The sequence below is a fragment of the Euprymna scolopes genome, chromosome 36 (genome assembly GCF_053919585.1).
Source record: "Euprymna scolopes isolate OS-2025 chromosome 36, ASM5391958v1, whole genome shotgun sequence".
NCBI classification, from domain to species: Eukaryota; Metazoa; Mollusca; class Cephalopoda; order Sepiida; family Sepiolidae; genus Euprymna; species Euprymna scolopes.
The window spans coordinates 27,515,981-27,540,022 of NC_136517.1; the positions used below are offsets into that span (position 1 = coordinate 27,515,981).

Sequence of the window (24,042 nt, forward strand, 5' to 3'; positions counted from 1 at the left end):
ATATATAAAAACGTTGAAGAATTTCCGCCATGCGCACTTGTTGTTCTAAGTTAACTAACCACTACTTGTGTTTCAAACTTTTAAAAAAGAAAAAGGAAAAAAAAAGTGCTTTAAAATAGTAGAAACACTAAAGCTTTTTTCGTTTTGGAAGGGGGGTTTAAGGCGCCCCTATTATCCCAAAGAGCCAGCTATGTAAACACTTTGCAATATTTTTCAATAATTATTTAAAAAAAAAATTCTTTATAGTCAATTTTTATTTAAAATTAAGAAATTATTTTTAAGATATTTTGTTTATATATGTTTACATTTTGTTTTTAAATAAAATTAAGAAATTAATTTAAAAAATATTGTTTATATCCATCTTCATTCAAAGGGGTTACTTTTCGGTAGCTTCACCGGTTGTTAACCTAAATTTTTTGAATGTCAGAACAAGACTCATCTGCAGGACCTACTTATCTAAGCTTTGACAATTTTTGTTATGATTTTATCTGTTTTTTTTTTTTTTTGCCGGAGTTTGTTTAATTATTAACAGGAAAATTGGTGAAAGTCAAAATGGAATCCGCGCTATATTTAAATATTATTTTCAGGTTTAATTAAAGTTTTACGATACCCTTTTCTTATTGTTTTTGTATTCTTTGTTATTCTTATTTATTTTTATGCCGGATTTAACAAACAAAATGAAAGCAAAATAAAACAAAACAATTTGATGCTTATGCACTTTTGTTACCGTTATATTTTTCTAATGGTTTAAGTGCCTCACCCAATGTTTGGAGAGTTTGTAATTATTTTTCAAAGGAGAATTGGTGAAAGTCAAAATTAGCACTTGTGGCAATAAATAAAAATAAACAGAAAGCTTTAGCGTGTACGTACCTCTCATGGAATGTTGTCGATCGAAATGCAGTGAAATGTTATTTGGTGCTAGTGCACTTATTGGTCTGCGCTATTTTTAAATATTATTTTCAAGTTTAATTAAAGTTTTACGATACTTGTTTTTATTAAATTGTTAGGTGAAAGTACAGAATAGGTACACAACACCCTCCCGTCCCCATGTTAAGAATGGCTTTCTAAATAATGTCATTATTTCAGCACGGCTCAATAAGTGCATGAGTACCTTTTATTTTCTTGAATAAAATAAAAACTACTCGACGAGAACACTGTTTTTGTTTTAATAATTATTTTTTATTCAAAAATAAAAAATAAAAATTTCAATTGTTCAAAACATGTTTTTTTCCCCCAAAACTTATTGGGATTTTTTTGAATTACCATATTTTTTTATGAACATGCTCTAAAAATGTTTCAAAATTATCCATTATTTTTTCACTTTTCATGTTATAAGCCTTTCTATACATGGCCTCATCGTCATGAGACCATTTCATTTCTCCTACTGATCCCGGTATGTATTTCAGTCTTTTTTTAATACAAGACCAGTAGGCTTCAATATTGTTGGTGCAAACACCAGTAAGCGGATCCACAAAATTTTGTGAATGGTTTATAGTCCTGTGAACATAATTAAACTTCCTTGTTAATAATTATATAAACTCTTGCCAAAAAATAAAAAATATCCATCAAAAAAAAATAAATAAAAAAAATAAAATCATAACAAAAATCATGCACAAATTTCAAGCCAAAATAAGAAAAAAAAAAAAAAAAAAACTAGGTCACACATGCAAAAATTCTTTCCTTGTAAAAATAATAACTTCCCCCTCAGTCGAACAACGTACAACATCGGAGCCGATGCATATTTCGCTACAGGGCTAGTATTCGTGTACGTCTGCCCTTTTTCTTTATATTTTTTAATATATAAAATAACTCCTGAAATTGATTGTTATTAATTTAATGGTGCATGTTTAATTCATGGTTAAAATATTAGTTTTGACTTTTATCTTCAATGAAAGAGATTTTATGAAAAAAAAAATCAAATTGTTATCGAAATTCCCTTAATTGTATTTCCACTTTTTTGGTGTACCAATTTTTTGCTACACAAAAACTTGATTATGTAATGGTATATTTCAAAACAACAATTCCACGGGAATCGGAATCCTACTTGGTATAGGAATCGTTAATCAACATTTTCCTGGAATCGGAAAAAATTTAGGAATCATCCCAACACTAATTTAAATAGATTTATGTTTTAGAAGATGTAACTAGGTGTACCTTCTTGGCCTTGTCCGGGTGTTTGTAGGTGTGTGTGTTTTTGGGTAAATGAAAAGAAAAATCGTTGTTTGTTTTAAAAAAAACCAAAAAAACAAAGCCTTGACGCGCAGTTGGAAAATAATAAAGTGTGAAAAAAAAAAAAAACGTTGACGTTTAACGACAGGTGCCCGTTTTTGATGAGTTAATGACGTCAACTTTGAGTGTGGGACAGTGTTTTATTTACCGTGAGTCTGTTCGCTTTTTTTTTTTTATACAAAAAAGCTTAATGCACATGCGGCAATCGAAAATTGTTGAATATTTATCTTTTGAAAGTAGGGCAAATTAAATAGACAGGCAACCCCGGTTGTTAACTCATACATATTAACATTTAGGCACGATATAAAAAGTTTCAAGAAGTTGTGAGGCGACCGATCGGTTCTCGGAAAAAAGCCTTTCTTGGACATACACGAAAACGCACACACACACAAATATTTTCGCTTTTATATTTATAGACTAGCAAGGGGTACCCGGCGTTGCCCAGGTGTTTGGAGGTGTGTGTGGAAACTCGGGGGGAGAGTAAAAAAATGTTTTGGTAGGTAAGTATGAGGATCAAACCCAAACCAAAGTTGTAAATTAAAGTGTGAAAAAAAAAAAGTGCAACGTTAACCATTGCCCCACTGCAAGATGTTAACGGAAACACGTTTGAATTTATTTAATTACTTGGATTTGGCAGGTGCCCGTTTTAATGACTTAATGAGGTCAAGTTTGACTGCGGGATAGTATTTCATTTACTGCGGGAACGCTTTCCAAGATATTATAGAAAAAAGACTAACCCACATGCGGCGAGCGACAAATGTTGAATATTTATCTTCCCAAAGCCAAGCAAATTAAATAGACAGGCGAGCTTCGTTGTTAACTCTGAGATATTACGATTTATATGTGATATAAAAAGTTTTTAAAAGTTGTTAGGCGAGCGACCACTTCTCCAAAAAAAGCCTTTTGTAGACATACAAAAAAAGCGAACACACATACAAACACACATACATTTTCGCTTTTATATTTATAGATAACAATTTTAATTTTCTTTTAATAAAATTTTCTGATGAAAATCATGACTGGAATTAAAGAAACTTTTATCTCCTACAGCTCATTATTATTTATTTATTAGATTCTTGGCCAGAATTCTACTATATCCAAAAATAAAGAAAAAAACTGTATTATGTACTTACCCGTAAAGAAACAAAAAATATCATATTCCAAAAATCACGTAAATTGATCAAGTAGTTTTTTTTTTTTTTTAAATAAGAAAATCAAATTTTATGAGTAACCAAAGAGTGGCTTTCTTGTCTGCCATTTTAAAAACCACCTTAAAAAAAAAAACTAAAAAAAACTAAGGGAGATAACTCACCACTAATTCAAACTTGTAAAATTGTAAGATTTATGTTGCAATATCTACGAATTCCCATTAATTGCTTAAAAATCATTTTCTTTGTAAAAATAAATCTGCTTTATCAATGTATGTGATTTTTGGAACATGATATTTTTATTTCCTCATGGGTACATGTATGAAATGGATTTTTACTTTGTTTTTTAATACAGAAGTTTGGACAAGAACCATTTTATTATTATTATTATTATTATTATTCCATCCATATTTGATTCGGTCAACTAGCTTGATCAATATTGTTGATTGAGTAATTTATCAACCACCAATATGAAATGACTTAAGTCAAGAAGAAGCCTTATTGTGAAATGGGAGGTGGAGCAATAACTTCTTGCTCACACTCCTGTTCTGTTCTGACCGACTCCTGGGACCCCCCTCCCCCTCAATAATAATTCCCTCAAAAATGGGTCATATCCCTGCAAATGAAAAAAATCTGATGAGTTGGTCAATCATCAAACGATCTTCCCTCCATTCGACACGCTCGATATTATCCCCCCCCCCACCGCCCCTTACTTTCTCATTAATCATTTTAAAAGTACATCAGAACCGCCACAATTCCTGTCAAAGGTTTCTAGTACAGGGTTGGGGCAACGTTGTGGATGCAGGAGGCAAATTTTTAATTATTTTCTTTTTGTTGTCTTTTTGCCAGATCGTCTTTGAAGCTTGTCTTCCACTTTTAAAGCCTATTGACCATCGCTAACAATGGTGGCTTACTTTTTTAAGAATTTTTGACCCTAGGTCATTTAATAGAATCCAGATCAAAAGGGAAAAAATGAGATAATGTTTTATGTATCTCGTTATATATTTTTATATTTTTTTCTGTAATTCTCCATTAATTAATGGCATATCAGTAAGAAGCCAGAACTCAAATCTTTAACCCTTTAGACGCTGGACTTTTTTCTTCTTTCATATTTTTCATACGTCATAGGCAGATGTGTAATATCAAACATCATAGTAGCACTTTTGATGATCATGAATATTGTTGCAGTAACTCAGCAAAACCTGTCTAGCTACAACAGCTAGCTCTACTACATGGCCTTTTGGTCAAGATCAAAGTGTAGTATCTGTTCCGGCAGATGCTGCAAGCTATGACTAGCTATGACTAGCAAAGACCAGATGTGGGGGCAACCCCACATGTCTGACCTTTAACCAGCTCCCATTTCCCACCTCTCGGGAGCTGGTCCCCTTTTCCCCTTCCCCCTCCCTTCACTCCTCACATTAAAAATCGGCCTTGTGCCTAATTTGCTCGGTGGGGGAGCAAATAAATACAATCTGTTCCGGCAGATACACGTACTTGGCCTTTTGGTCAAGATCAAAGTGCAGTATCTGTTCCGACAGATGCTGCACTTAAGATAATTTGTACCGGTCAATGGAGGGGAAACCCTCTATACTGGGACAATTATTATTTTTGGTAACCAGAGTGCCCCCTTTTTGCCTACTTTTAGGGGAGCTGGTTTTTACCTCACATTAAAAACGGCCTTGTGCCTAATTTGCTCAGTGGGGGAGCAAATAAACACCATCTGTTCCGGCAGATACTGCAAGCTATGACTAGCAAAGACCAGCTATGACTAGCAAAGACCAGATGTGGGGGCAACTCCACATGCCTGACCTTTAACCAGCTCCCATTTCCCACCTCTCGGGAGCTGGTCCCCTTTTCCCCTTCCCCCTCCCTTCACTCCTCACATTAAAAATCGGCCTTGTGCCTAATTTGCTCGGTGGGGGAGCAAATAAATACCATCTGTTCCGGCAGATACTGCACTTAAGATAATTTGTACCAGTCAATGGAAGGGAAACCCTCTATACTGGGACAATTATTATTTTTGGTAACCAGAGTGCTCCCTTTTTGCCTACTTAAAGGGGAGCTGGTTTTTACCTCACATTAAAAACGGCCTTGTGCCTAATTTGCTCAGTGGGGGAGCAAATAAATACCATCTGTTCCGGAAGATGCTGCACTTAAGATAATTTGTACCAGTCAATGGAGGGGAAACCCTCTATACTGGGACAATTATTATTTTTGGTAACCAGAGTGCCCCCTTTTTGCCTACTTTTAGGGGAGCTGGTTTTTACCTCACATTAAAAACGGCCTCGTGCCTAATTTGCTCAGTGGGGGAGCAAATAAACACCATCTGTTCTTCAGATGCTGCATTTCTATTTCTTGTTCTCTTTCGGTGGAGGAGAAATCCTTCACGACTGAGACAATTTTTATTTTTGTACCTTTTCTCCACGTTAAAAAACGACCCTGGTGTCTAACTCTGTCCGGTGAGGAGGCATAGTAAATAGGTACAACAGCTAGTAATAGTTTCTCTTTCTCGCTCTCTCTACCTGCATAAAACTAAATGAAAATTCCATGAGCAGAGTTTCTTTCCTGGAATTGCTGTCCATCCACAGAACACAGCTGAGTACAACATGGTCTTTTTATGTCCAATTCTTGTTGAGCTGCCCTCTTAAATAAGCAACTTCTGCTCAATCATCACCATCATTACCAATCATCATGGCGCTGTCTCATCTGACACTCATTTAACCTTTATCCTTGAATGCCCTTTGGCCCTTGATAAGTACTGACACCTTAGGCCCCCCCCCCTGATTTGGGAATTATATGCAATCACCTTGAATACCCCAATCTGGTTATTCAATACTATTGAAATTATTATGGAATCGTTTGCTAAATGCACCATGATTAGATGAAAAAGAGGCTACCTTTTTAGAATCTTCACTGAACTCCATCTGAGCGGTTCTTTCAAAGTTCCTTCCTTTTTCGACTGTAATCCACCGACAAGCAATTTTGCCTGCTGCTATCTTCATCTTCAAGACAGCAGGACACGTACAAGGATTAAATGAATGGCTATAGCACAAGAGGACATGTCTCTCTGCTTCTACAACACAGTTGAAATGAACTCCGAGAACAAAAAATATCAGACTTGTTAAAAGTATGCATCTTCAGAGATAAGTTCCACAAATACCAACTATTTGCAAGACTCTTTCCTTCTTCAAAATGGAAGTCTTTTTGTTTTTTTATTTCATTCTGTGTTGTGTTAATTTCTTCTTGCTGCTATCACAATATCTTTAATAATTTGGGAAATCGTCAAAATACAACTGCATTTAAACAATGTGCTTACTTTCCCTAACCAGGGTTCGCACAGACTTGAAAAGTCCTGGAATTTTAACCTTTGCCTTGAAAAGGCCATATTTCTACTATTACATTGAAAAAGAAATCCTTGAAAATATGGAAAATATCCTGAAAGGCCTTCAAAAATATATTCTTTATGTCCAGTAAAAATTTGTGTATTAAAAATAAAATCAAAATAAATACTATTAAATTATTTTGTAAGTATTAATGAAAATACCATTAAAATATATTTTTTAAATATTGGAAATAAAATTGAAATACATAGTTTTGAATTTGCATAGTGTTGTGGATGCAATTTATGTTCTCTCATCACAAAATAAAACAAACCTCATGATAAAGGGACGTAACTTTATTTTTTTCCTGTCTTAACGACCTAGTTTTCAATTTTTACAATTTTTTTTTCTCTCACTTTTTTGGAGGGTGGTGGGAGCAAATCTCCCTCTATTTTTGCTTTCATTTGTAATTTAATTTTTTAGGGGAGACAAGTAGTGGCGTCTAACATAAATTAAAATGACTGCCACTCCTCTTCTAAAAAACTTCTGTGGACGGGACTCTCCAATGTTAGATTCTAACCAGTCTCCATAGAAGGCATTTTAATTAAATTGTATTGCCATTCTGTGCATCAACGGATTAAGTCCTATGCTGCCTTTTGGCTAGGAGCAAAGTGTAGTATCTGTTCTGACACTGCACTTCGCCTTTTCTGAACTCGATCAGTAGAGGAAAAGTTTGTCTAGATTGAGACAATTTTTATTTTTGTTCCTATCCAGAATGCCCCTTTTTGGGGGGTTGGGTTTTTCCCCACATTAAAAACTGACTTTGTGTCTAACTCTGTCCTTGTGGGGAGGAAAGTAAATAGGTACAAAAATGTTCATTTTTTTTTTCTTTTGGTACCCATTTTTTTTGTGCCTTGCAATTGGCTAAAGCAAAATATTGTTTGACGACTTGCAGTCTTCTATGATCAAAGAACACAAAAAGATCAGGAATAAAAAAAAAAAATGGTTTACACATTAATCAATTAACTTTTTTGATGTTCTTCCTTATCACTGTCTTATTTGTTTCTCCACTTGATTCTCTTTCTTTTCTTTATTCTTTCTTCTTTTTCCTTAATCTTTCTTTTTTTCCTTTTCTTTTCTCGATTTTCCTTTCCTCTTTCTTTTCACTTCCTTCTTGTTCTTTCCCCTTTCTTCTCACCATTTCTTTCTTCTTCCTTCTCCTCGTAGTCCTGGATATGACCTTAAACTATATCCAGTGGTGAGGCCCCAGCTTGCGGGCTTTGGGGAAGTGTGGAGCCACCCTTTAATTGCCATTGATCCCAGGTCCACGCTGACCCAGAGTGGCAGTACCTGTTAGGGTCCCAACTATGAGTTAAATAGAAACCGACTTGAAAACAACAAATATATTCTATTAAAAAAATTTTCTTCAAAATTTTTGGATTTGGCATTAAATAACCTGAAAAGGGTTGATATGCCGTAAAACAAAAACAACCAAACAATCCTTCTCCTCGTTTGTCCCTCCCCCTCCCATTTCTTCTCCCCATTTTTTCTCACATTTCTTTCTCACATTTCTTCTCTCCGTTTTTTTCTCTGTTTTTTCCCCCCTTTTTTCCCCAATTTGTTCCTCTTCTTTTTCCTTATTCCTTCCTCGTTCTTTACTTGTTTTTTCTTTTACTTCCCCTCTTTCTCCCTCTTCTTTTACCCACATTGTTCCCCCTCTTCACCTCATATTTTATTCCCCTTTTCCAATTTCTTCTTCCTTTCTTCTTATTCTCGTTATCTATACCAACTCTCTCTCTCTTTTTCTTTTCTCCATCCTTATTGTCCACCCACTACTCCTCTCCCTTCAGGTTTCTGCAATTTGTTTCTACAAAAGATGGAGAGAGACGGGTTTTAATAATTTACAAGATTCTTGTCAGTTGGCAACACATTATCCAATTTTCCATCCAAATGTACAAAATGGCAGTGGTAGACTGTTGGCGCTGATTGAATAACCCCGTCCTTTCTCACTATCAGGCTGGCATTCAGTTTTGAGGGCTGAACCTTCCAGATATGCACCCCCATATTTATCGGCACACAACTTTCTCTTTCCAATTATTTTATTGGCTGTGTCCTTTTCTTTTATATAAAGTGAGAATGTGTGTACGTAAGGACACTTTTTGCTCTATATACTCAACAAATTTTTCATTTACAGACTTGAAATTTGGTATATAGGGTCTTCAGACATGTAGAAAACCTTTTAATCGTTTTTCACCCAGAAAAAAATGGCTGCTAAAAGAGGTAAAAATTGAAAAATTGGTACCTGGGTCTCATTGGATTTTTATCTGTTTGCTAACTGTTTCACAACTGCGCATGCACAGTTATGAAACATGACCGCTTCATTATGTTAAGAATAAGTAGGCTTGAAAACACTTTTTAAAGATCATGGCAAACTGGTTTAATGGTTATCGTACTTGACCCACTGTCTTTAGGTTTTAGTTTCGATCTTAGCTTCAGTATTTTTTTTTTTATTTACAAGAAGTGAACTGTTTAGAAAAAACACAATACCCTCATGCACCTGTTTCAGTTTCTTTCCGTTTCTTTTTATACTTTAGTTTTTTTTAAGGAATTTAATGATACAGTATTTCTGTTTATAATAAATATGAAATATAATATTTATGCATATTTTATGACTGGGCAATGCCCAGTAGCCTGCTAGTATATATATATATATATATATATATATACAAACTTACATGCTGTACATACTCAATATTGCATGTGAGTGTATTTACTAAATTTATTCTTTCTTTTTATTTTTTTAAGCTATGCCAGTTTTGTGTTTATTTTTGACGGGGAGGAAGCATTTTGTTGTTGTTACAATCAAAGGAAGTAACCAGTCAATAACCCAAGCTGATGTTTCACAAATAGGAGTTTTTAACTCGAAAGGACGATGCCATCCAGCAATGACTGGTTGGATGGCCGCGTCCCTTGTCGAGACGAAGTAGGTTCATTTCACAGTCGGATTTCGGCGCGGTTTGCTTGATCTGTGTTGGTTAATAGAAATTCTTGTGTGCGGGGCGTTTGCTCAGTTGGTAGAGTGCTTGCCTCGCATGCAAGAGGCTCGGGTTTCGAATTCTCAGTTCGGATGTGTCTAACTGATGAGCCCAAATGAGGGCAAAACTCGAGTCTTGGACTTCCGGTTCGTTGACTGTCATGGCTCTTGTGAGCTGCGACGTTGTTTGGCTGTGGAATTTATTATATACAATCTCTCACATTCTGAAAATCATATGTATATATATATATATATATATATATATAGGGTTACCCAAAAAAAACAAAAGCTAAATGGAGGCCATCTAGAACATATGCTGTAGAACGGAGGAAAAAAGACCAAAGACCCTAGTGTTTTGATGTGATGTTTTGAATATAATAAACTAGTTATGCCCAAAGTTTCATTCCATTCGGACAAATCACTAAGAAACGAGGCCTAATTAGAGTTGGGGCCCGTTTTTGGGAGGTCACCCTGTACTACTGAGGGGGTGCCCGGCTTTGTCCGGTCGTAAAATACCCTTAAATATGATAATTTAATACGTCCAGATTTTGTGTATATTATTTTAGTCATGATTTCAAAAGTAATAAAAAAAAAAGTATTTAGGTGCCATCAGCTAGAATCGAAACCGAAACCAAAACTGTAGCATTCAAAACTGGTGACGTTACCACTGTACCACGCATATGAACTGATTAAAAATTAAAAATAAACTAAGATGAATGTACAGAATGGATAATGATTTTTTTTTTAAATTTTGATCCATTTTTGACCCCTTAAAAACTATTCAAATCGGCTAAGGACCCATTAAAGAACGGTCCATAAAATATCCAATCATTTGAAGCCACTAGCGCCGCTCTGCAACTTAGTTTCGGAACAGATAGAGTTTGAAAATATGGAGACAGACAGATATATAGATATGGAGCATGCTAGGTGTATCAGCGTGCACCTCCTCCTCTGTCAGCGTAGATGTCGCTGAATAGGTCATGTCCACTGGATGGATGACAGCCGTATCACCAAGGGTGTCCTGAATGGTGAGCTGGCAACACGATAGCGCCCTAGAGGTCCTGCGGCTCTCTGCTGCAAGGACGTATGCAAATGTGTCCTGAAAATGATTGGCATCAACCTGGGCAGCTGGGAGTAGTTACCAAACTACCACGACGCCTGGCGAGGTGTTCTATGGCTGGGTGTAGGGAAAGGAGAGGACAACAGAAACGTAATGTTGGAGGATAGGAGACAATGCAAAAAGCTGTGCCAAAAGGCTCCAGATCCCAGCACACTATCCTTCTTCCTGTGCCTATGCGGCAGAGATTGCTATTCCCGAACACGGCTCCAGAGCCACGCTCAAAGATGTCCAAAGACAATCCACTGAAATACCAAGGTGCATGTCATTATCTCCCGAGATAGAAGATTGCCTAGTACTGTATATAGTCTGATGAAAACTCTTTAGACAGAAATCAAAATCTTAATTTGCATATATATTTTAAGCAGTTCATAATAAATTAATGTTTGTTGTTATTCATTTATAATTTTACTGTCTTAATTCCCATATACCTGCAATAGTTTTGTTGGTATAAACTGTAATTAAAATTATTTAATAAAAAAGCGCTCTATTGAAAATGGTTATCTCTATCTGCATCATTGTGGATCTGGCAATCACACAGATTGATAACAATCCAACAAAGTCTGGTGGTATCGTGAGATACTGCTGGGGCGTTCTGGGCTAGTAGTAATGATGCTTCAACCCCGAAACCATGCCTGAACCCATAGTCATCATCTGATGAAGGCTTTGTTGGAAGCAACACTGCTGTAAAAGCAACAGTTATTGTGTAAACATTTTTATATGCATAATATTTATTATTTAAAAGATAAATAAATTTGTATCAAAACTGCAAAAATATGAATATTCATATGAATAAATATTTGAGTGTGCCAAGGGGGGTGAGGGCGCATAAAAAGGGGACACCTCCTGAAAATTTAAATACTGCTGATTTGGCAACACTTTGATATGAGACACAAATTTTAATTTTCTTCAAAGAATTCCGAGGCAAAATAGAGAGTGGGATATTTACGGTTCCAAATTTAAAACATTTTAACAATGGTTAATGCCGAGATTTGAAACCAAACCGGGAAAAAGCGAAACTAAAGGGGTCTAAACTGAAAAATTGGTGTGTGGGGGTGGGAGGGGTCATCAAATTCTTATCTGTTTGCTAACTGTTTTATGAATGCATATGCGTGAATGTTTCACATTACAGATTCCTTATGTTAATAATAAATAGGTTTGAAACACTTTTTAAAGATCGTGCCAAGCTGGCCTAATGGTTATCATACTTGACTCCTTGTCTTTAGGTTTTGGTATTGATCTCGGCTCAAGTATTTTTTTTTTTTTTACTGTCAGGAAGTGGACTGTTTAGAAAAAAACATAATACTCGCATGTACATGTCTTAGTTTCTGTATGAATTATAATATAATATTTATGCATATTTTACGACCGGACAACACCGGATGGTTTGCTAGTATATATATAAAACTGGAGTGCATATAGGCACTAATTTCAACAGTACTAAAATAAACTCATTTTTGCCCCTCCCCTCCATCGCTTACACCAGCAATTCAGTCTTGGCCAAATGCCCATTCATGGTGCAGAACAGCAAGCAAAAGCTACACAAACCGATTGAGGTGTGATGGGGGCAGAGGTAAGGCAATTTTGGGGAAGGGCTGAGTTCATTCACCTGACTCCCTACTGCCTCTGACCCTTGCCCTCACAGCAACTCGCTCAGTCTGAACACACCAGTTGGCAGTGTTCGCTCTTTGTCGGCTTCTCATGTTTTTAGTACTTCCTTCTCGGCAAATTGCAGAGGAAGTGAATAATCGGAAACTTATTTATTGGAAAATATTTGGAGCCTGCTATATACTCTATCCACGCCCGCACTGTCTCTCTGCCTGTTCTTCAGCCCTGCCCTTCTAACACCTTTCTCTGTCTCTCCGTGCCAACTCAAAAGAAGAATCCAAGTTCAATATATATTTTTTTTTTTGTTTTAATAACTTTTCTTACTCCGATGAAAAAAAATAAAAATAAAATCTTAAGAAGCAGGTGTTACAAAAAAAATGATCAAAAGACTTTTTTCTTTTTTTTTTTTTTAAATATAACTGTTCAGAGACCAGTCAAAATGCAGATTTTTTTTCAATAAACATTTATTTAAATTTTAGTTTTCAACCCATATAAGAGTCTTCATCAGGAAAATGCAGAGAACGTTTATTTACAACTTGGATGTGTTCAAGTCCAACGTTAACAAATTCCTAATGAACCGCCCCCTTAAGTAAACACTTCATCAAATCTCCACACTAGTGTAATGTACTTGCAATAACCCTTGTCCCTGAGTGGCTTCCGGACCTTGATAAGTGGCGACCACTGTGTAAAAAAAAAAAAAAAAAAAAAAAAAATTTAAACAAAATATATCGACTCATTTCTAAACTGTTGTATTTTTTCAAATTTCAAATACAAGTAATGGTAGGTTCTCCAACGACCTACAAGCCCTTGTACCTCCCCCCTCGACGTGAACACTCACGGCAAACCTGACAAGCAGCAAAATCCCACCCCTACACAATAGAAATCCCTAGATGTAAGAAAGCTTTCTACTCTAATATTTTCTTCCCTAAGACGGCTATACTTTGGAATTCTCTTCCGGGTTCCTGCTTCTCTGATTATACTGACATGCAAAAGTTCAAATGCATTGTAAACAGACATTTTGCTGCTCAACTACCTACATATTACCTCTGCAAATTATGTTGCAGATAGTAGCCCCCCCCCCTACATCAAAGTGGCACAGTACCTTGTTTGGGGTGAAAACGCAATTAAAAAACCATTGAACTAAAGTTATCTTCCAAACGTTTTTTAGGTACACAAAAAGGATAGAAATAAAAAAGATTTCTCCTTTCTTAGCAATATTTATTCAATGAAATATAACGTTGTTTCTATGATGGCTTGTATTATCTAGTGTCTTTGCAGGGCTTTACATTGTGAGTGAAACAGTCACATTTGCGAGTGATTTTTCAAAGTGGCGACTATAAATAATGAAACGCTTATCTTTTGGCGATTGCATTTCTTTCACTGACAGTCTTTCAAAGCTCACTATTGAGTGAAAAATATCTTTTCAACTATTTTTTTAAAAATAAAGTAAACAAAGTTAAATTATTTAAACAATAACAGTACAATAGAACAGTATACTCTTTTTTTAATGAAGGCTGTTTAAAAAACATCTTAAGGAATCAGGATGTTTATACCTTCAAGTATCAACATAAAATTTGTTGTATATTTAGAATTACACTTATTTAAAAATATACAGAAAAATCTTTACGGTGTACATATTCGTCACAGAACGAAGATGTCATATTCTAAAAATCATATGGGTTTGGCTAGTAACATTTTTATTTGGCTAGTAAACGAAAATATTTAGTTATCAAAGGTCAACTAAAGATAAATTTAGCCATAGAGCCCTGTGATGTATATGCACATGTCAACCAAAAGACAAATACATAAAACATTCTCTTTTCTTGTATGTATAATGTTCAGTGTCTTCTGTGTGTGGATGAATGCATATATTAACACTGTTCACAACTAGGACAAATAACATATGCAAGACAGTTCGTTTAACATGACGAATAAAAATCTTTGCATGGCCCAGACAAAAGGGAAACATACCTTATCTCCTTATTTAGCTCTCTCCTGGTGATTTTTACTCTACAAGGAATACATCTTCCTCCTAAAGAAGCATCAGACAACGGTTATAATTTATATATAACATTTACTTCCTGTTTGTAATTTCCCTCAGAGTTGCATGCATTTCTCTTTTGTTCCTACATTTTCTACTAGTTGGTCCACGATGCTTCTAGGGATCCAGAGGCTAAAATCTCTTCCTAGCCGACTAACTGATAAACACTAACTGCCAACCTCCTCTAACTGAGTCAAAATGCAGATTTAAAAAAAAACGACATTTAAATTTTAAGTTTCAACCCATATTATCTTCATGTCTTCATCGGGAAATTTTAAGTTTCAACCCATATCATCATCTTCATCGGGAAAATACATTTTTTTTATGCGGCATGTTGTTACTTCGTCATAGAATTTTGTTTGAAGATTTAGATTTTTACGCCTGATTATATCCAATTGCTTTGCGCCCTGATGTGCATGTTTAAATACAGCTTGAAATTATTTTCATTATTTGAATAGGTTTGAATTTAAATTAAGGAGAGCAGAAAGTGAATTCTAGCTTCCCTTTCTTTTGTCTTTTAATCCTCACATTCCATTAGCGGCGTTTCTGACAAAGGAGGAAAAATTGCTGTTTTCTGGGTTGGAATCTATCCATATAACACTTAATGTTGGGTAATTTTTGACCTTGAAGTAATATTTTTATAGCTCTTTAAATCAAGTGGCTTCATGTCTTGTCTGGAGCAATTTCCATTAAATAAATATATTTGTTTAATTATTAAAAAGAAATCTGCATTTTGACTGGTTTCTAAACGTTTATAATTTTAAAACCTCAGTCCATTTAAATAGTGGAAATACTTTCACTCTTGTTCCTCTTGTTATTAAAAAGTAGATGACCTTTCTTATTATGACTTTCTAGCTGGGGATACCTGGCGTTGATCAGAAGGCACAGATTACAAGAACTCTCTCTCTCTCCACATATTCTCGGGCATGTTACCTTTTGAAAAACTCCTCGACTGCCTCTTTTCTCTGTTTTGCAACTGGTTCAATATAATAGAAAAATCGGTACTTATGCAGTATAAAGACTGTGTTAACATTGGAATCATCTGCGCTGTTTACGGAAAATGAAGGAAGGTGCTGAAATGTGCACCTTAACCCTAATACAAAAAGTCATTAAAAAAACATTTGTTTGTTATCATTAGTTTATTTAATTAAAAGGAATCTAAATATTTATGTTGATTTGAACAAAAAAAAAAAATCATTAAAAAAATATATTTATATCATAAAAATCAAAAAAAAATCTTTTTGTCTGCTATCAATTGTTTGTTATTCAAAAAATATTTATTCATGGAACTTACCTTACAATGAGTGTTTTTTTTTTTTTTTTTCTTGATTTTAATTTTAATTTTCTAAAAGTTTCATAAAAGTTGTCCAATAATTATTTGTTTTTAATTTTTTTACTTTTAAATGTAGATATAATTTTATTTTTAATTTGACAAACTTTTAAATTTTTTTTCTTTTAAAATGTAAATATAATTTTATTTTTAACTAGTAGGGGGGGGGGTGCGCCCGGCCTTGCCTGGCTGTAACATAAGCTTAAATATATTTTAATTCATGCAGACTTTGTATTATTACAGTCAGTTTTCTATTGAATATTATGTTCCTATTTACTTGCCTCCTCACGAGTGCAAAGTTAGACACAAGGTCGGTTTTTAATGTGGAGAAAATCCAGCTCCCAAAAGGGGGCACTCTGGATAGAAACCAAAACAAAAATTGGCTTAATCATGAAGGATCTCTCCGCCCCTGACCGAGAACAGGAAAGGTGAAGTGTAGCATCAGAACAGATACTACACTTTGCTCCTAGCCAAAACGTCATAAAAAAAAAAAAAACTTCGGTGCCATCAGCTAGAATCAAAACCAAAACATTTAGCACTCCAGCTGCATTCCCTACGGTTTGAGCTATCGACAGATAAGAGTAATTTAAAGCTAAACCACTTGAAGCTATTAATGAATTTGCATATGCACAAAAGTAATAGAAAATATGCCGGCAAGTTGAAATGAGCATTTAGCATTTCAACTTTCTAACATATTTCTGTATGCATTATTCATCCATTAAAATAAAGATTTTACTTGTCTTAGACCATCCTTTGTGTACGTTACTATTTTACTGTTAATCTCAGTGTTATGTGACCTGTAAGTTTAAGAGTTTATCGGTTAAATATTTACACACAGACACACACCTACTGTTTTATTTATATAGATTTGACAAACTTTTTAATTTTTCCTTTTAAGATGTAGAAAAGTACCTTCAATAAGTTTCCAGACTTTTTTTCATATAGGCACTTAGTTTTTTACTTTTAAATGTTTATATCATTTTTTTAATTTGACAAACTTATTTTAAAAAATTTTTATATCATTTTTTTAATTTGAAAAACTTATTTTTTAAATTTTTATATCATTTTTTTAATTTGACAAACTTATTTTTAAAATTTTTAAATGTTTATATCATTTTTTTAATTTGACAAACTTATTTTTTTAATTTTTAAATATTTATATCATTTTTTTAATTTGACAAACTTAGTTATAAACTTTTAAATGTTTATATAATTTTTTAATTTGACAAACTTTGTTATAAACTTTTAAATGTTTATATAATTTAAAAAAAATTTTTTTTTAAACATTTTACTGTTTTACCTTCATATCCTCACTTTTTGTAAACACATTGTGAAATTGTCATTTATATTTTTTATGTGCCATTTTTCCTATTATTCACCTGTGCCATTTCTATTGAAATTCATCTTTAACTCAATTCATCTCATCCAATAAAATCACATTAAGACTTTTTAAAAAGTCATGATTCCCTTGAAATGTCCGTGTGTGTTGGGAGAGAATCATCTCTTAAGAATATAAAAAAGATAAACATGATCATCCTTATCACAATCTGCATAAATACAGGGTCATTCTTAGAAAAATTTCAAGTTCCAATGTCTGATGGTCAAAAAGTATTGCACAGACAAACGCACATTTCTAATATTAATATAGATTTATTCTGATAAAGAATGTTTTCAAAAAATCAATTTTTCGAAAATGAAGTAAAAACAAGAAAGCATAGATGAGGATTGATAAAAAATATATTCACATCAACTGGCGCAGCTAACGCAGCATCAGACGATCGTTATAATCAATAGCATATTTTTTATTTAAATTTTTTTTAATTTTTTTTTCGTGATAAAATCTTCCTATTTTAAAAGCAAGCAGCAAAGACAAAGGATGTTGAACTTTTTAATTTAGAAACGAATCAATTTTGTTTGATTTCGACCAAAATTAACAGAGATGTTAATTTCACGATTCTGTTTGTGGCACAAGAAATGGAATTGGATAATTAAGAGATTGTTCTGTTATTTATTTGTTTTTGTTTTAAATTTTATCGCAGACATCATCTCTCCAGACTTCACACATTATCATTTACAAACTAATATGAATGCACATATCAATACTAATGATTCTTTACTTAGTAAGGCCAAAAAAACACAAGGATAAGAATTAGATTGTCAGCTGGATGCTGGAACTTTACTATGAAAAGATTATATACAAATTCTTCTTTTTTTTACTCATGTTCACCCCTTACAAAGCATATCGCCACTTAGACGTAAGGGGCTACTATTTGAACCCATGTCTTGGAAAGATTAACAAGATATTTGTTTATGTTACATTTAAACTTCTGCATATGAGTACAGCCAGGGAAGCAGGCAGCAGGAATGGAATTCCAAAGTTTAGTTGTTCGAGGGAAGAAACTATTAGAATAGAAAGCTTTCTAGCATTTAGGGCCATCAACAGTAAAGGGGTGAGATCTTGGATATTATCATTTATTTCCATGCTGGGTCCATTTCTCAGAGTTGGGCATGCTTTGTACAAGTCTATGTATTATATAGTTATCTATATAACGAGTGGATAACCGTTTACTTGTATCGTTTAACGTTCATGTATTTATTGAATGTGTCTAATGTGTATATGTTTATGACAGCAGTTCTATTGATCATTTAGAAATGTTTGGTGCATTTATTTAGTTTGTTGTGGGTGTATATAAGTGTTCATGCATGCAAGAATCTTTAATGTTTGTGATCATCTAGTTGATGAGTATATAACGTGTTTATAACAGCATAGACAATACAAAGGGATAGAACACGTTTCTGTGAAGTTTTATATCTGGCCAACAGTAGGGAAAACATACCTCCTCCATCTATCTTTCGGTCTTGTTTTAACAAATCTCGAAAGTTGTAAACAAAGACTCATCCCATGAAAACGACGAGAAGCCTTGGATGTATTTTCATCAACTTTTATTCTCAGAATATTTCTCCACTTGGAAAATTGCACGTGTATTCTAACTTCCACACTATATCGACATTTGCCCTGACAACTTCCTCAGCGTTCAGAGCCATTACGACCAGTCGCCAGTTAATCTGTCTCTCAAGCTCTAATTACCAACTGACTAAAATCTACACATAGTCTTGAGTTGGAAGTTATGTTTAGTTGCAGAACAGTTTCTGGTGGTTAGTCGTTCTATATAAGTCCTGGAGGTGACGTGTTCTCAGTAGGACAGTTCTTAAGTTGGAAGTCATGTTTAGTTTCAGAATAGTTTTCGATGGTTAGTTGTTCTATATAAGTCCTGGAGATGACTGGTTCAGGTTCCTGACTTTATAATTTTTGTAGCCACAGAGCAAAAAATTCTTCTCATGTTGACGCAAAGAAAATCTATGCAAGGTTGCTAAAGAAAAGGTTTAATTGTGGTTTCTGATTGGTTGGTAGCAAAACGTGAATTAATTTGATATGTCAGTTTCTAGCAGCATAATTTATAAATAGAATCTCCCAACTGTGTGGGACCATACCCCCATTATTAATAAAAAATATTGCAACACGTAGCCTAATAAATGAAATCACCTGATCTCTGTTACGTATTCATTTGTTATTTTTTATCAACTAAAATTCCTAACCTGCTTGTTTTACGTTGAAATTCTACAGTCACCATTCTTCTTGGTATCCAAACATCTTCCTATTCACAACATTTTTCTCTTATTGCTGGTTACCTGGGCTTGCTCTGGCAGTGCTACAATATAACACTTGGTAGACCATCTAAAATTATATTTCAAATTTGGGCCTGATAGACTCCCTGAAATTGTATTTTAAATTTAAGCCTGGTTAAAATTTTCTAAGAAAATTATTTTGTGAAATTGGATTTAAGAAAAAATGTTTTACTATTTGATTTTCAGTAAAAACAAATAATTTAGAAACTTCACTTTAATGTTTAGAAATATGTTTTTAGATATTTATTAGCAGGCTACCGGGCATTGTTCAGTTGTAAAATATGTTTAAATATGATATTTTGATTTATGCAGTTTTCGTATTTATTATTATATTGGACCCAATATATACTAATGATTTAAAAAGTAAAAAAAAAAAAAAGACTTTTAGCTTATGATTTACTTATTCTTTGACATGATTGCCTGAGCTATGAAGTCATCTTTGCTGCAAGGCTAAAAATTAAAACATGAACCAATTACTATTACGTTACACATGGCTATTTGTAATGCCATTGTTTGATCTTCACCTGGAAAATTCCTTTTTTTTTTTTTTTTTTTTCACACTTTTGCACCGATAAAACCCAAATATAAAGTTTTGCATAGCTTCAAATACTTTATGTATGTCTGTAGACATGTCTGTAGACCAAAAACTGACAAAGCAGTTTTGTAGGCAAAATTTTTTCAAACAAATATATATATATATATACGTATACATAAATATATATAAAAAAGAGGCTTGTGTTTACTATAATCTTTTTATGCAAATATTACGCAAGTATAAATCATGTAGAATATTTGCACGAATATAATTACACTAATTACGCGTAATAGTTAGCTAAAGATGATCATCCCATTAGAAAATCACAAAAAATCTAATAGGGGATTAATTAAAATAAATGTTTAAAAGAATATGCAAATCAGCTTCATCTTTTGCAGATGAATGCAATTCCATGATCCATATATAACAAATTTGTACTTCTATATAAAAGCGAAAATGTGTGTGTGTGCATTTTTGTGTATGTCCGCCAAAGGCTTTTTTCGCCGGGCTTCTTGGTCGGCTCACTCGTTTTTAAAACTTTTTATATGCTATCTAAATCATAATATCTACGACTTAAGAACGGGGGTCGCGGCTATCTTTAATTTGCCCGACTTTTACGTGCTATTTTCAATTGGTGCATCTTCGTTACACTTTTCAGTATAAAAAAAGCGAATGATGGGGCGGGGGAAACAGAAACTGGCTTGCAGTGCAAAACTAGATCAAACATCACGCAACTTAACTTCCTCGCACCTGTCAATTTCACTTTATAATCATTAACTTAAGACACTTATCACTTCCATGAGGGGAGAGGCCGAGATGGTTAGGTCTCGGGTTTTTTTCCATTTCGTTTCCACCTTCGCGTCAAGGCTTCAGGATTCAAGCCTACCTTCCTACTGAAACCTTTTCTTTTTTTCTTGTATACCTCCAAACACCCGGGCAATGCCGGGTACCCCTCGCTAGTTTTTAATAGACGAAAGTTTTTTAATATGAATATCAATGCAAAAAAAGAAAAACCAAATTAATAAAAGTATAGATTTTTGTAGAGAAATAACTTACGGCATGATTATTTCCATTTAATACATAAAAATATTTGGTGAGAAAGGGGGGAAAAATAGGTGCTTATATAGTATTGGGCACCAGTAAGAATCACATTCCAAATAAAAACTCCCTGATATACTCATGTATTATGCAAAAAGAAGTATTTTCACCAAAAATTAGGAAAAATTATTTAATAGAAGTTGAAGTAAAAATAAAAATCAGTTTTTGTATTTAGTCAATTCCCCATTCATTATTAGTTTGTTAAATGACAAACTGACTTATCTCCCCCTGAATTTCAGGGTTTATTCTCTTATAATAATGGTGGATCAGCAAATTAAAATTGATTTTTTTTGGTTTCTGAATTTTTTAGATGAGAATTGATTATTTATATTATTTGGATTCCTCAGACTAGAGTTCTCATCTTTCCTGTTATTTTCATGTTTTCGGCGATGTAATCTTCAAACTTTTTCGACAAGATACACCTAAAGAAGGCTGGAGCTTACACCAATTGAAACATTGTGAAAATAATACTCAAGATAAAAATTGCAGTCTGAAGAATCTAAAACTGATTTTTATTTCTAATTAAAATTCTACTTAATAATTTTATCAAATACTAGCGAGGGGTACCCAGTGTTGGCCGGGTGTTTGGAGGTGTGTGTGGAAACTCCCGGGGGGGGGGGGTAAAAAATGTTTTGGTAGGTAAATATGAGGATCGAACCTGAACCCTTGAGGCAAAGTTGTAAATTAAAGTGTGAAAAAAAAAAACGTGCGACGTTAACCATTGCCCCACCACGAGATGCTAATGGAAACACGTTTGAATTTATTTAATTACTTGGATTTGGCAGGTGCCCGTTTTAATGACTTAATGAGGTCAAGTTTGACTGCAGGATAGTATTTCATTTACTGCGGGAACGCTTCCCAAGATGTTATAGGAAAAAGACTAACCCACATACGGCGAGCGACAAATGTTGAATATTTATCTTCCCAAAGTCAAGCAAATTAAATAGACAGGCGAGCTTCGTTGTTAATCTGAGATATTACAATTTATATGTGATATAAAAAGTTTTTAAAAGTTGTGAACTGACCGACCGCTTCTCTGAAAAAAGGCTTTTGTAGACATACAGAAAAAGCGAACACACATACAAACATATATATGTTTTCGCTTTTATATTTATAGATGTAACTATATCAAAGAGTTTTCCTTGTTTATTTATTTGGAATGGCAATTTTCATTTGTGTCCAATGCTGGAAAATGTCTCCATTCTAAAATTCGTATGTTAGATGTACTTTTTGGACCTGCTGCTAAGAACATATTGCTGCAAATGTTTACCAGATGTATAATGTAATTTTTTTTTCTTACTTTTAGTCGTGATTGTCCGATTTTCTACATGAGGAAAAAAGTCCAGAAAGACGTACAAGACCAGGATAAAGTATTGAAACGATTTGGCGACATTGATTGGTGATCGATGGTTTTTCTTTTAATCCATTCAAATGACAGCAAAAAAAAAAAAAAAAAAAGCCGAAAGTTTTCTTGTTTTCATCAACATCTGAACTTTTGTGCAAACATTTTTCTTTAAAAACGCCACATAACATATGTATTTTTGCAAACATTCTTTTCATTTCATTTCAAACGTAATATTTTTTTTCCATTCCTGTTGTGTTGTTTTCAGCCATTTTAAAGAATAAAGAGTTTTTCTTTTTTTTTTCTTCTTTTTCTTCTTTTTTTTTTTTTTTTTTTTTTTTTTGCGACACCGAATGTAAATTGCATTTCTTTTTCTTCCCACCATAATTTCGATTACGGATGTTTATTACACAGTAGGGACTCTTTGCCAATAAGTAGCAATTAAGTTAACTCGTATGAATTTTTATAAAGGTCACCTTTAGTGCAGGTCACAATAACCTATCTGCAAATAATTAGACAGAGACAGGTAACATGAATGAAGCGCTAAAGGGAGGGGATCAAACTCCCTATACAAAAGTAGTCAAATGACATGAGGATATTACATGACGTCACGTTTTTTGAGCGAGAGAACCAAAGTTTTGTGAATCAGTCTCTCCATTTGAAGCATGCGAATGAGACACGCTAATGATGTAGAGCAGGGTTTCCCCAAGAGTGAAGCTGAGGGGCTCCAAAAACCCTTTCTTAAAGAGGACCAAATGCTTTATATAGAAAAATTAAATGGCTATAAACATTTAATTATTGATCTTTTTTACTTGAAAGAGATATGAGGCGCTGAATGTCATAATTCAGAAAGTGCCATCGTAGCAAAATATCAAGCTAGCATATCATTTTATTCCCCATAACCTCCTCTAACACATACAAGAGTAATTACGGTCAAATTAAGACCGGAAAATGGGTAGAAATTGACTAATGCATAGTATACACACCAAATTAAACTTTATCAGCGTTTTTCTCCATTTTTTTTTTTTTTTTTTTTTTTTTTTTTTTGTGGCGCTTACCGAGTTATGACATTAAGTGCTTCATACAATACATGTGGTTGCTCTCTTTTAAGCTTTCAGTCAAGGAGCCTTAAAATTATTAGTGTTCAAATTTGAAATGAATGTCTTTCATATTTATTTTAGAAGTTATCTTGTTAGTGCTCCATGAAAAACCATTGTCCTGCTCTGGGGCTTTATTTATCCTGCTCTCTCTCAAATCTATTCTCATCACTTCCTTCCATGTTTTCCTTAACTTTCCCCTTCCAACTCCCTCAAAAATTCTACACCTGTTAACCCAGTAACATTCATCCATTTTTTTATTGTGACCATACCAACAAAAGTATCTTGTTCCCAAGGAAGAGTCTATCAAGCAATTGTACGCATTGTTATGATATGTGCAAGGGCAATCTGGCCAGTGAGGTTTGAGGACATGCATTTCATGGAGAGAAATTATATGAGAATGATATGAGGGATGTGTAATGTGAGTCTTAAATACAGATTTAGATCTAATGAGCT

At 33.9% G+C, this 24,042-nt stretch overlaps 1 protein-coding gene across 7 annotated transcripts in view; it reads left to right on the forward strand.

Annotated features, from left to right (window-relative positions):
• LOC145260396 (DNA polymerase delta catalytic subunit-like) overlaps positions 1-22,788 on the forward strand; it is a 226,546-nt gene extending 203,758 nt beyond the window's left edge. For all 7 annotated transcript variants that reach the window (XM_080118362.1, XM_080118364.1, XM_080118366.1 and 4 more), the window contains one exon: positions 22,454-22,788. In XM_080118362.1, the coding sequence (XP_079974488.1) occupies positions 22,454-22,550 (97 nt within the window). In that variant the 3' untranslated portion in view covers positions 22,551-22,788. The remainder of the gene's footprint in view (positions 1-22,453) is intronic.
• Positions 22,789-24,042: the final 1,254 nt, after the last annotated feature.